Consider the following 13,551-nt stretch of genomic DNA (forward strand, 5'->3'; position numbering starts at 1 on the left):
AAATGCTGCAGTAATTAATGTTGTGAAAACTGTTAATTTTATGTATAAAATAGTAAAAATTTTCAACTATTTAGCAAAATAAATTGACAATTAATACTAATATATTTAAGTTACTTTCTCAATAACATATCTTAGAAAAATGTATATAAAAATTCAAATAATGTAAAATAATGATTAGATTTTATCATAGTTCAATTTTTGCAGAACTGTATTATGTACTAGCATTTATATTAAAGAAAGTAACATTTAAGAGCTGTATTTAATTTTAATTAATTACTTCCATTTAAGTCATAAATCTTTCAAGAAAAAGTCCTATTGGGGAATTCTTCACATCTTGAGAGATGATGAATTAAAAACAACGTCACCTTAAAATATCAAGAGTTGGAAAAAATACATAAATTATATAAACAACAGATACACAATAATCCAAATATAATCTCTAATCAAAATAATAAAATATGGCTCTGGCCAGTTTGGCTCAGTAGTTGGAGCATCAACCCATGGACAGAAGTTCAATTCCCAAAGATACATACTTGGGTTGTAGATTCGATCCCAGCCCCGGAGGGGGTTCTGCAAGAGACAACCAATCGATATGTCTCTTTCACATTGACGTTTCTCTCTTTTTCCCCTCCCTCCCTTTCACTCTATCTAAAAATTAATGGAAAACTATCCTCAGGTGAAGAATAACCAAAAAAGATAAAAAATAAAATATGTTCAGACAAAACTGTTAGAGAAAATTGAGGTAGTCCAACCATAGTTTCTTTAGTCAAATTTCACAATGAAAACTCTGTAAGAACGTTTTAAAACAATTTCTATAGTCTTGAGTCTATGAAGGCTAAACCTTAAAACATAAAATGTAATACATGATTCTTTTCTGTATCCGAAGATGAACACTTTTTGAGATTTGCCTAACCTATGAATCCTAGTTCCTTCTAGTCAATACCTTACTGAAGAATGTTTTCCTAAACTACTCTTGGCACACAGAAAGGTTAGTAATGTTATTAAATGTCCATGTTGAAAGTCATCTCTTTGGTATTTCTGATACATAGTACAGTGACTGCAAGAAAAATCTAATAGCTAACAGTTTCAAGAAATTGTTCTTGTACTATAATCTTAAACTTTTCAAGACTTACTATTACTGTTGACAACAATAAACCATAATGATAATTAATTTTTTGGATGAAATGATTCTTCTACCCTAGAAGTTCATTCTCTGGTTTTAATCACAGGCAAATATTGATTTTAATATTTGGTCACTGGCATTTGGCCAAAATGTATATTTGGTGTATCTCTACTAATAGATGTTTAGTGGCCTATCCCTATGCTTCTTGGTAGAGATTTGGTCTTAGGCTGGTTGAATATTTTTACCTTGATAGTTTTAGAAAAATCCCAACTGCTCTACTTCACAATTAATATTCTTTATTATTCCTTTCTTTGTACTTTTTATCACTTCAAATCTGTTCCATAAAATTCAATATTAAATGATCCACTGTTTTGTACTGTTAACTGTGCTGACCTTATCTTCTCACAGGAGAGTTCTTCCTTAAGGGTGAGTAATTTAATATTGCATGATACTTTTTTTGTATTATCCATGGTGCCTAGCACAGTGCTGGTTATCTGGTACATATTTACTAATTCACTAAGATCCAAGATGTTGCTGGCTAAACACCTTTGTGTCTTATCATTTTCCTTCGTAGTTTTAGGCTATTCTATAAGTAAACTACACAAAGCTAAATATAAGGGACTGCATTTAATAAAAGACAGAAGCAATATTGCTTAGTGGTGGAGAAAATAGACATTGTATTTAGATCTAAGACACTACAAGTAAGTCACTTACTTTCTCATGCCTTAGTCTAACTATGAATTCTGTAAGGCAATCACATTAAAGTTAAAATAACTGAGATGAAAAATCATAACATTAACACCAACCTGAAAGTTCGAACAAGATTTTTAAGTTGTGTGTAAATATCTCCTAATGTAATCTGAAGAGGCCCCAAAAGTCCAGGTAATCTGAAAATAAAAAAAATTAATTTCTTTTAAAATATAATTTAATTATATAAATAGATTTTTGGGGGTCTTGCCTAGGTCTGGATTTTCCATAGGTAACAATGGCACTTAGGTAGAGGCAGTTAAGCTAGGTTATAACTCATGAGAAGTCATAAGGAAATATTTCATTACCCCACACTTCACTTTGTAGTCTATGTTACAGTGTAAGGCACCAGAATATAAAAATATTATTTTGACTGCTATATATATTCTTGTCTCCAGTTTCCTTACCTCTTTACTTTCAAATATCAGGCCAAATAGAAAGAAGACAAAGCCAGGAGAATTGCCCTCCAAATGATTAAATCTGGAAGTGTGGTTTCTCATTATTAAATCCTTATGGTGGGAGAAAAAATTAGTACATTTCTAGAGAACAAATTGAAAAAATATATATATACATATATATATATAAACATTTTAAATGTGAATACTCTTTGACCCACTAGCTTTTTTTCCAAAAAATTTATCCTACAGAAATCATCAGATAAACATAGAAAAGATGCACCCTGGCCAGTTTGGCTCAGTGCTTGGAGCATTGACCTGCGGACCAGAGAGTCCAGGGTTTGGTTCCCGCTAGGGGCACATACCAAAAAAAAAAAAACACGGAAAAGACGCTTGTTGCAGGAATATTATTAATAGCGAAAAAACAGAAACAAATGTTCGTCAATATGTGATTGGTCAAATAAGTTATGACATATCCACATAATGGAATATAATAGAACCTTTGAAATAATGTAAATCTATTTTTTTAATGTGGAAAGATATTAATAAATGTTAAGTAAAAACTGCATGCTAAATATTGTCCCATTTTTACAAAAACATAAATATTATATAATGCTACTGCATATAATACATAGTATATATCAAATGTTTCATTTCTTCCAGGTTTATACTATAACAGAGGGAACCAAAGGGTCTAGATTCACATATATACACATATCACATATATGTCAAGGATAAGCATCAAAATATTAACAGTAGTTATGGTTGAGTTGTGGGATTACAGGTGATTGTCACTTCCTTCTTTCATAATGTTTAAGTCTTCTGTAATAAGCATGTATTGCTTTTCTTTTTAAAACTTATTATGAAAGTTCCAAACATGTTCCAAAATACAGAGAATAGCAATAATAACCTCATATATCTGTTCTGAGATTCAATCTCCCAATATTTTGTTATACGTGCTTCATATTTTTCTTCCCCTTTTTTTTTGCTGTAATATATATTTTTTTATCCTCGCCGGAGGACATTCTTTGCATTTATCTTCAGATAAAGCAGGAAGGAGAGAGAGAGAAACATCAATGTGAGAGAGACACATCGACTGGTTGCCATCCACACATTGACTGGTTGCCATCCACTACAGGGGCCGGGGACAAACTGCAACCGAGGTATGTGCCCTTAGCAGGAACCGAACCCGGGATTCTCTGGTCCACAGGCCGACGCTCTAACCACTGAGCCAAACTGGCCAGGGCTGCTGTAATATTTTAAAGTCAATCTCTGACATCATGTCACTTGACCCCTAAGTATTTTCTTAGGTGTTTCTAAATATAAAGGCATTTTTTATACAACCACAATAAAATTATGATCATAATTAATAATTCCTTATTATTACAAGTTAATAATTCCTCGATATCATCTAATACTCAGTACATATTTCATTTTCTTTGATTATCTAAAAAATGCCCTTTTGCAATTGGTTTGTTCCGACAGAAACCAAAAAAGTCTTAGCTTTTTTTTTTTCTGTTCAGCCATTTCATACAGGAAGAGGACACAAATAAATCCTCTCTTTTCAGATCAGGGCAATTTTAATCTATCCCATAAGCATAGCTACCAAAATCTATTAGGAGAAAATGTGGTAGTCAAACGGGCAAAGTCTAACTCTTATAATGAGAAAAAGATCAACCAATTGAAAACAACCAACCAACCAACCAAAAAACCCTTATATCACCATAATTATTTTGTTTTCAGTGCTCTTTGTGCTTCTTTTTCCATAAGTTATTCCACCTCTTCTCAAATTTAGTTCTTATGCTAATATCAATAATTTGGTCTACTATCAGGGGTCCTTTTTTATCTTCTGATGTAGCCAAAATCCTGAAGGAACAGAATTCCTTCAATGACATGTCTATGTGGTCTTAAATTTAAAACTGGGTACTTTTATTAGCTAAGAATTCTAGAAAACTATTTTCAGATAAATTCCTATCTGATTATATACCAGTATAGATAATCCATCCCAACTTTATAAAACTATGTAACTAAAGTCAAAGATTGGTGTCTTTTTGTTCTATGAATCTTATAGATGATGAATTATTCTATTTTCTAAACTAATATTTAACAGAAACATTTAGGTATGACAACATATAAAAGATAAAATTAATAACAGATGTATCATATATGAAGAGCCTCACATATAAAATATCCTCAATAAATATTATTTTAAAGATTTATTTAAAATGTAAAACTTGCCCAGCCGGTGTGGCTCAGTGGTTGAGCGTCGACCCATGCACCAAGAGGTTGCCAGTTCAATTCCCGGTCAGGGCATATGCCCAGGTTTGTGGGCCCAATCCCTAGTGAGGGGCATGCAGGGGGTGGCTAATCGATGTTCTCTCTCATCAATGTTTCTATCTCTCTCTCCTGTCCCTTTCTCTCTCTCTCTAAAAATCAATAAAGAAAAAAATTTAGTAAATAAATAAATAAAAGGTAAAACTTAGCCCGGCTGGTGCGGCTCAGTGGATTGAGTGTCGCCCCATGGACTGAGAGGTCCTACTTGGATTCCTGGTCAGGGCACATGCCCGTGTTTTGGGCTTAGTTCCCAGTAAGGGGTGTGAGGAGGCAACTGATTCATGTATCTTTCTCACATCAATGCCCCCCCACCTTCTCTCTCTCTAAAAAATCAATTTAAAAAAAAAACCATATAAAATGTAAAACTTAGAGGAGTAAGCTGCTCAAAATATTATGGCTTCCAAAAATATGTTTTTGTTATTTTTGAACTACTTAATTAAGACTTCTCCACATGTACAACACCTTAAACAATAACTGAAAATACCTTCCCATCTTTTCTGCTAAAGAAAGAAAATGCGCCTGGCTGGTATGGCTCAATGGATTGCGCATCATCCCATGGACTGAGAGGTCCTGGTTTGATTCCCAGTCATGGCACATCCCCAGGTTATGAGCTTGATCCCCAGTAGATAGCATGCAGGAAGGAGGCAGCCAATCGATGTTTTTCGCTCACATTGATGTTTCTATTTCTCTCCCCCTTCCCTTCTCTCTAAAAAATCAATAAAAATATTTTAAAAAAGAAAGAAAGAAAATGCAGGTTGAAAAGTTCAAAACAGCTCTCATACCTCTGGAAAAAAGATTTTTAAGCTCCTTTTGAAAGAGATACCAATATTGCAATCTTTTTTTTTTTTTTTAATTTTTTTCTTTATTGATTTTAGAGAGAGGAAGAGAGAGACAGAAACATCGATGAGAGAGAACATCGAATGGCCGCCTCCTGCATGTTCCCCATTGGAGATTTGGCCTACAACCTGGGCATGTGCCCAGACTGGGAATTGAACTGACGACCTTTTGGTGCATGGGTTGACACTCAACCACTGAGCCACACCGGCCGGGCCAATATTGCAATCTTTAAAATGTCATTTATGACTGGGCTAATAACAAGAATAGTAATTTCCACCATGGAAAGCTTAAAACTAAAGTACAAAGTTGAGTTGAACAAAAACCGAAGTTGCTGAGTGTGAAATTGTTCTATGACTATATATACAGAGTGAGTTAACAGACCATTAAAACTATAAAGTCTTATTCACATGTGAAACTGATGTGACACATTAACCACAAGTCAGTATTTAAATAGGTCTAGCTTTGGTATTTTTTTCCCCTGACTTCACTGGATTATTAACTTGAAGTGAAGTAGTTCGGTTTTCTACTCCCATAATCTCAACCTTCCTCTTTACTATGTGCCTCTTGAACACAAAGCTTAATTTCAGTATTTTCTTGGTAGGATATCTTAAAAAAATCTAAATTTCTCGGGTGAAAAAAATCCATGTAAACTTTTCACATTATTCTTCACTGTTCAAAATTCACTGTTAAAAGCTATACATTATGAATCCACAAAAACCAAGTTAACTTAAAAATATTGTAAAAATAAAATAACAATTACATACTTACACTTTACTCAATTTTTCAAGTACGATGCGTTTTCTAATCTGGTTCTGAGAACTTGAATCTATCAGTGGGAAGGTGGGATCATGCTGAATCACATTTTTAAACAAAGCAAAACAAAATCATAAATTTACATTCTTTGATAAGAATAATTAACATTAAAATGCAAATTAACACTTGTGGAATGGTAGAATAAAAACTAGACTTGAAAATTATAAAATTTTATAAGATTTAGATTTGAGTATCAGTTCAGTCATTAGGCTGATATGAACTGGAGTCATTTGCCCTCTTGAGAGTGTTTTCTCATATGTATAAAAGGAATACTAATACCTTTTTCATTGAATGAGAAAATGTATACAAAAAGACTTTGTAAACTACTATATGCTATATAAATGTATTAAAAGATAAAAATCAGCAAATAATATAAATGTATCATGGGGAATTCTGCTTCTAGAAATGGCAGACAAGATAATTCAAACCACCCCTCCTGCTAAGAACTGAAAAAGCTGGGTAAACCCACATTTATTTGAAAGGATCAGATTGCTAACAAGGCAGTAAAGATTTATAGCCTGAGATTCTGGACACAGTAATCCCAGAAAGGCCACTGACTGATTTCAGAAGAGGCAATTTATATACTGAGAAGACAAGCACTGCTTTTCTAATAGACATTAGAATTTTGGCCATGCCAAGAAGGCACTAGCAACCCTCCCAAAGTAAGAAATCCGGACTTAGAAGGATCACATTCGAGGGGTACAAATGAATAGGCTCTTATGGGGACTGAGGCCCAGCTTCAAATAATCATAATCCCTGACTGGATTAAGGTGATTTGGGACTGCTACAAATCATCTGCCAGAGCAAACATACAAAATCCACTCTAGAGGGAGATAACATCAGCCTGGATCTCAAGCTACCTCTGCAACTTTTTTTTTTAATATGTTTTTACTAATTTTTCAGATAAAGAGGTAAGGAGAGATAGAAACATCGATGTGAGAAAGAAATATCAGTCGGGTGCCTCCTGCACGTCCCCAGAGCCTGCAACCCGGGCAAGTGCCCTGATTAGGAATTGAACTGGGACCTCAGTCCATGGGGCAATGACCAATCCAATGAGCCACACTGGCCAGGTACCTCTGTAACTTTTTTTTTTTTCAATCCTCACCCGAGGATATTTTTACATTTATCTTCAGACAGAGTGGGAGGGAGAAAGAGAGAAGAAACATCGATGTGAGAGAGACATAATGACTGGTTGCCTCCTGCACCACCCTGACCAGGGCCGGGGACCGAACTGCAACGGAGGTATGTGCCCTTGACCAAAATCAAACTCGCAATTCTTTTTTTTTTTTTTTTTTTTATCCTCACCCGAGGACATTTTTCCATTTTTTGCACAGATAGAGTGGGAGGGAGAGAGAGGAAGAGAGAGAGGGAAACATCGATGTGAAAGGGACACATCGAGTGGCTGCCACCCACACGACCAACCAGGGCCAGGGACAAACTGCAATCGAGGTACATGCCCTCAGCGGGAACCGAACCCGGGTCTCTCCGGACCACAAGTGGATGCTCTAACCGCTGAGCCAAACTGGCCAGGCCAAACTCGCAATTCTTTGGTGTGTGTGCCAAGGCTCTAACCACTGAGCCAAATCAGCCAGAGCAAAAAATATAGTATTTAAAAGAACTCAATGGATAGATTTAGTATATAGTAGAAATAACTGAGGAGAGAATGCCGACTTGGAAAATATCCAGAATGAAGCACAGTCACACCAACACCCCTCTCCCCTCCACATAATGCAAAGCACAAAAGAATATGAGGCAAAGAAGATAAAGTGAAAAAGACTAACATATACACATATTAACTGGAGTAACAGATAATATTTGAGAATATTCCAAAACTGATGAAAGAAATTCAGTCACAGAACCGATTATTACAATAGCCAAAAGAACACATATCACATATACACAAAGCATTTTAAAATTCAGGCAATCAAAGGGAAAAAAAGTATTAAAAGTAGCAAAAGGAGAAAACACAATACTTGTAAAAAAAAAAAAAAAAAAAGAAAAAAAAAAAAGCTGCAATAAGAGAAATAAATAGAAGCCAAAAGACAAGGGAATATTTTCAAAGGGCTGAAAGTAAATAAGTGCTAATCTAGAATTCAATATCCAGGAAAATATCTTTCAAAAGTAAAAGTGAAATAAAAAATTTTGTTACAGCCCTGGCCAGTTTGGCTTAGCAGTTAGAGCATCGGCCTGGGTCAGGTTCCTGCTAGGGGAATGTGCCTTGGTTGTGGTTTGTCCCAGCCCAGGTTGGGGTCTTATGGGTGGCAACCACTCACATCTCTCTCACATTGATGTTTCTCTCTTTCTTTTCCTCCTTCCCTCCCTCCCACGCTTTCTGAAGATAAATGCAAAAATGTCCTTGGATGAGGATAAAATAAAATAAAAAAAATTTTATTACAAACAAAGATCACGAAAAATTATCACTAGCAAACTGGCACTAACACAAACCAAGGATATTCTTTAGGCCCAAGGCAAATGACCCCAGATGGAAGAATGGAAATTCTTCCCCCCTTTTTCTCTCCCACTCTATTTGAAGATAAATGCAAAAGTGTCCTCGGGTGAGGATAAAAAAAAAAGAAGTGAAAAACAATGAAAGAGTAATTAATTGGACAAATCCAACTGAATATTGACTAGAAATAATCTTGTTAGACTTAAAATATAGAGAAAACAAAAGTACACAACAAGAGCACATAAGTAAAGAGGGAGTAAAAGTTCTAAAGTTCAAATTTTCCAGTAAGCAATAAAAGTATTATGTTACATTAAACTTTAATAAGACAAAGATTCAGGTTTTAATCCTTAGGGTAACCAATTAACAATTAGCAAAAGAATGTATAAGAAGCTAATAGAGGGTAAACAGATGGAATCATATATTTAATACAAAGAAAGCAAAAAAAAAAAAAAAAAAAGAAAGAAAGAGGAACACTGAACAAGTGGAATGCAGAAAGCAACAAGCAACAAGTGAGATGATAGATTTAAACCCAGCTATATCAATTAGGACATTAAATCTAAATGGACTAAATTCTCCACATAAAGGATAAAGATTAAAATAAGATAGTCCTTGAAAATACTATAAAAGAATGCTAGTGTCAGCAAAGTAGACTCTGAGGGGGTAAAAAAAATCAATGTACAAAAAGGTTACTCCATAAAGCTGACGGTACAATTTTCCAGTAAGGCATACAATCTTACATTTGTACTCAATAACATAGCCTCAAAATATTAAAAGTAAAATTCATAAAACTAAAAGGAGAAATAATAAATCCATAATTATAGTGAGAGATTTTCACCTAACTCTTCCAACTCTCTTAGTACCTGATGGAATGTTTCTCAAACTTTGATGTGTACACATTTCCCAAAAGGAAGACAATGAAATGTGACCTATACTCCTCACCATAAACAAAAAACAATCACAGATGAATTGCAGATCTCAATGTGAAAGGAAAAGCAAAGATTCTAGAAGATTAAATAACCTGGTATAAACAAAGATTTTTTAGAGAAGTCATTAAAAGAAACAATTAATAAACTAGACTGAAGACATCAGTAATGAGAGTGAAAGAGCAAGTCTCAGAGTGGATGGCAGTATTCACGATACATACAATTAAAAATGAGCTTGAATCCTGAATGCATACAGGATTCCTACAGATCAATTAAAAAATTCCTAGAGGGATTCCTAAATGGTGGCGGAGTGAATGGAAGCTACACAGACCATCTCCCAAGACCAAACTGGAATTACAACTAAAATAAAGACAAATCGTCGGAAAAAAGCAACAGAAAAACAGCTTGTGAGGACCACAAAACCAGGGACACTGACTAGAATCCTGGTAGGATTGTGGAGGCGCAAGACGGGGGCTGGGAGCCCATGGACAGCAGCGGTCTTAGCTGTGAGCAGCGCCCTCGGTGTTAAAACTCCCAAGCCTGCTCCACAGCACAGGGCTGGGACAGAGCACTGAAAGAGCCTCAGCCACTCACCTTGGGCTCCGGCAGAGGAAGGGAGGACTGAACTGGAACTGTGTGGGGACATTCGGGATTCAGAGGGCGCTCAGAGTTTTTGCTGAATTGCGGCCACACAGAACGGGTGACCATCTTACTCCTTCCCAGGGGTCTGGGGAGAGGCAGCGGCCCCTCCCTCAGAGATTCAACGTCACCCAGTGGGCCATTGAAATGCAAATTGAGGCTCATTAACAACCAGCATCTGCCCCACCCTTGAAAAATCCCCTTACTCTGAACACATGAGGGAGTTTTTCATTCAACTGAGTAACCAAGGCTCTTCAAGTAACCGCAACTAATAGCCTCCAGGCAAAAAACTAGAGGAAAACTGAACCTTTCCTGGGCTTGCAATTCTACCCAGGAAAGTAAGATTTGACAGTAGTGTTTTACGTGGGTCCTCCCTTGCTCATCCAAACCCAGTAGAGGGAGCCACAAACAGCAGAACACCAACACCCACAGGGAAAATCGGGCAGGCTACAAAACCCACTGACATAGCCAAAATGGTGAAACAAAGAAACAAATGCCAAATGAAAGAACAAAGGGACCTCTACCAAACATGAGATAAATGAAGTGCAGTTAAGCAAGTTAACAGGGTTAGAACTCAGAGTCATGATCTTCAGAGCATGTGTAAGGACATGAGCACCATGAGTAAAGACATACAAACATTGAAAATCAACCAATTGGAAATTAAAAACCACCAAGAAGAAATGAAGAATGACATAGCAGAAATAAAGAACACATTGGAAGGACTAAACAACAGACCAGAGGAAGCTGAGGACCAGATCAGTGAATTACAAGACAGGGTAGAAAAAAATGAACCAATCAGAAAACCAAAAGGAAAAAACAATTAAAAAACAAGAAGACAGCTTAAGAGAACTGTGGGAAAACTGGAAAGGTAATGATATTCGCATCATAGGAGTCCCCGAAGAAGAAGAAAATGAGCAAGGGTTAGAGAATATATTCAAAGAAATAGTGACAGAAAACTTCCCTAATTTGGTGAAGGAAGAAGGCATTCATGTTCAAGAAGCACCGAAATCCCCAAGTAAGAAGAACCCAAACAGGCCCACACAAAGACACATAGCAATTAAAATGCCAAAAATTAAAGACAAAAAAAGAATCCTAAAGGCAGCAAGAGATAAGCAACAGGATACCTACAAAGAAACCCCATAAGGCTATAAGCTGACTTCTCAACAGAAACACTACAGGTCAAAAGGGAATGGCATGAGGTAATCAAGGTAATGAAAAACAAGGATCTGAATCCAAGACTACCCAGCAAGGCTATCATTTAAAATAGAAAGTCAAATAAAGAGCTTCCCAGACAAAAAAAGGCTAAGGGAATACATTAGCACCAAACCAGCACTGCAAGAAATGTTAAAAGGACTGCTGTAATTAGTAGAATAGGAAGAAAAATATAATCACACTAAACAAAAAATGGCAATAAATAAGTACATATCAATAATCACCTTAAATGTAAATGGATTGAATACTCTGATAAAAAGACACAGAGTAGCTGATTGGATAAGAAAGCATGGCTCATATATATGTTCTTTACAAGAGACCCACCTCACAACAAAAGACTCACATAGATTGAAAGTGAAGGGATGAAAAAAAATCTTCCAAGCAAACGGAAAGGGAAAAAAAGCTGGGGTAGCAGTACTCATATCTGATAAAATAGATTTCAAAATGAAGGCCATAACATGGGACAAAGAAGGCCACTACATAATATTGAAAGGATCTATCCAACAGGAAGATATAACCTTGGTAAACATATAAGCACCCAAAATAGGAGCACCAAAATATATTAAATATCTGGAGGACGTCAAAGGAGAAATAGACAGCAATACAATCATAGTAGGGGACTTCAACACCCTGTTGACATCACTGGATAGATCCCCTAAACAAAAAATTAGCAAGGAAACAGAGACTCTAAATGAAGCACTAGACCAAATGGATTTAATTGATATCTACAGAGACTTACACCCCAAAACTACAGAATTCACATTCTTCTCAAGTGCATATGGGACACTCTCAAAGATAGACCACGTGTTAGGGCAAAAACTAAGTCTCTACAAGTTCAAGAAGACTGCAATCATATCAAGCATCTTCTCAGATCACAATGGCATGAAACTAGAAATCAACTGCAACGAGAACATGGAAAGACATTTCAACACATGGAGGCTAAATAGCATGTAATTAAACAATGAATGGATTACCAAGGAGATCAAGGAAGAGATTAAAAACTTCCTGGAAACCAATGAAAATGAACACATAACGACACAAAATCTATGGGATGCAGCGAAAGCAGTTGTGAGAGGAAAGTTCATAGCACTACAGGCCTACCTCAAGAAACAAGAAAAATCTCTAACAGACTAACCTCTTAACCTAAAGAACTAGGAAGCAAACAAAAAGAAAACCCCAGAGCAAGTAGAAGGAAGAAAATAGTAAAGATCAAAGCAGAAATAAATGACATAGAGACCAAAAAATCAATTCAAAGGATCAATGAAACAAAGAGCTGGTTTTTCGAAAAGATAAACAAGATTGATGGACCCTTACCTAGACTCACCAAGAACAAAGAGAGAGAACCCAAATACACAAAATCCGAAATGAAAGAGAAGTAACAACTGATACCACAGAAATACTAAGGATTGTTAACAACTACTATGAACAATTATATGGCAACAAATTGGACAATCTAAGTGAAATGGACAAATTTCTAGAAACACATAGTCTCCCAAAACTGGGCCGGGAAGAGATAGAAAATTTGAACAGACCAATAACAACTAAGAAGATTGAAGAGGTTATCAAGACTCTCCCAGCAAATAAAAAGCCCAGGCCCAGAGGGCTTCACGGGGGAGTTTTACCGAACATTCAAAAAAGAACTAACACCCATTCTCCTTAAACTATTTCAAAAAATTCAAGAAGGAAGACTTCCAAACTCGTTTTATGAAGCCAACATAATTCGAATTCCAAAACCAGGAAAAAACACTACAAAGAAAGAAAACTACAGGCCAATATCCCTGATGAACATAGATGCCAAAATCCTGAACAAAATACTAGGAAATCGGATCCAGCAATACATCAAAAAAATGATTCACCATGACCAAGTGGGATTCATCCCAGGGATGCAAGGCTAGTACAATATTCGCAAATCAATAAATGTGATACACAACATAAACAAAATGAATAAAAACCACATGATCATTATCAATAGATGCTGAAAAAGCATTCAACAAAATCCAGCACCCGTTTCTGATAAAAACGCTCAGAAATCTGGGAATAGAGGGATCATATCTTGACATAGTAAAGGCCACAATGAAAGAG

General features: G+C 35.9%; 1 protein-coding gene and 1 non-coding gene across 3 annotated transcripts in view; both read right to left on the reverse strand.

The window, feature by feature from the left end:
• The window catches only part of RPAP2 (RNA polymerase II associated protein 2), a 117,523-nt gene that overhangs the window by 56,211 nt on the left and 47,761 nt on the right, over positions 1-13,551 (reverse strand). For both annotated transcript variants that reach the window (XM_036257000.1, XM_036257001.1), the window contains exons 9-10: positions 6,205-6,287; positions 1,930-2,010 (exon numbers count right to left, since the gene is read on the reverse strand). In XM_036257000.1, coding sequence (XP_036112893.1) covers positions 1,930-2,010; positions 6,205-6,287 — 164 coding nt within the window. The remainder of the gene's footprint in view (positions 1-1,929; positions 2,011-6,204; positions 6,288-13,551) is intronic.
• LOC118627413 lies at positions 3,775-3,911 on the reverse strand. Its single transcript, XR_004959158.1, has one exon. It is a non-coding gene; the product is annotated as a small nucleolar RNA SNORA29 (small nucleolar RNA).

Source organism: Molossus molossus, unplaced genomic scaffold (genome assembly GCF_014108415.1).
Source record: "Molossus molossus isolate mMolMol1 unplaced genomic scaffold, mMolMol1.p scaffold_m16_p_12, whole genome shotgun sequence".
Classification (NCBI taxonomy): domain Eukaryota; kingdom Metazoa; phylum Chordata; class Mammalia; order Chiroptera; family Molossidae; genus Molossus; species Molossus molossus.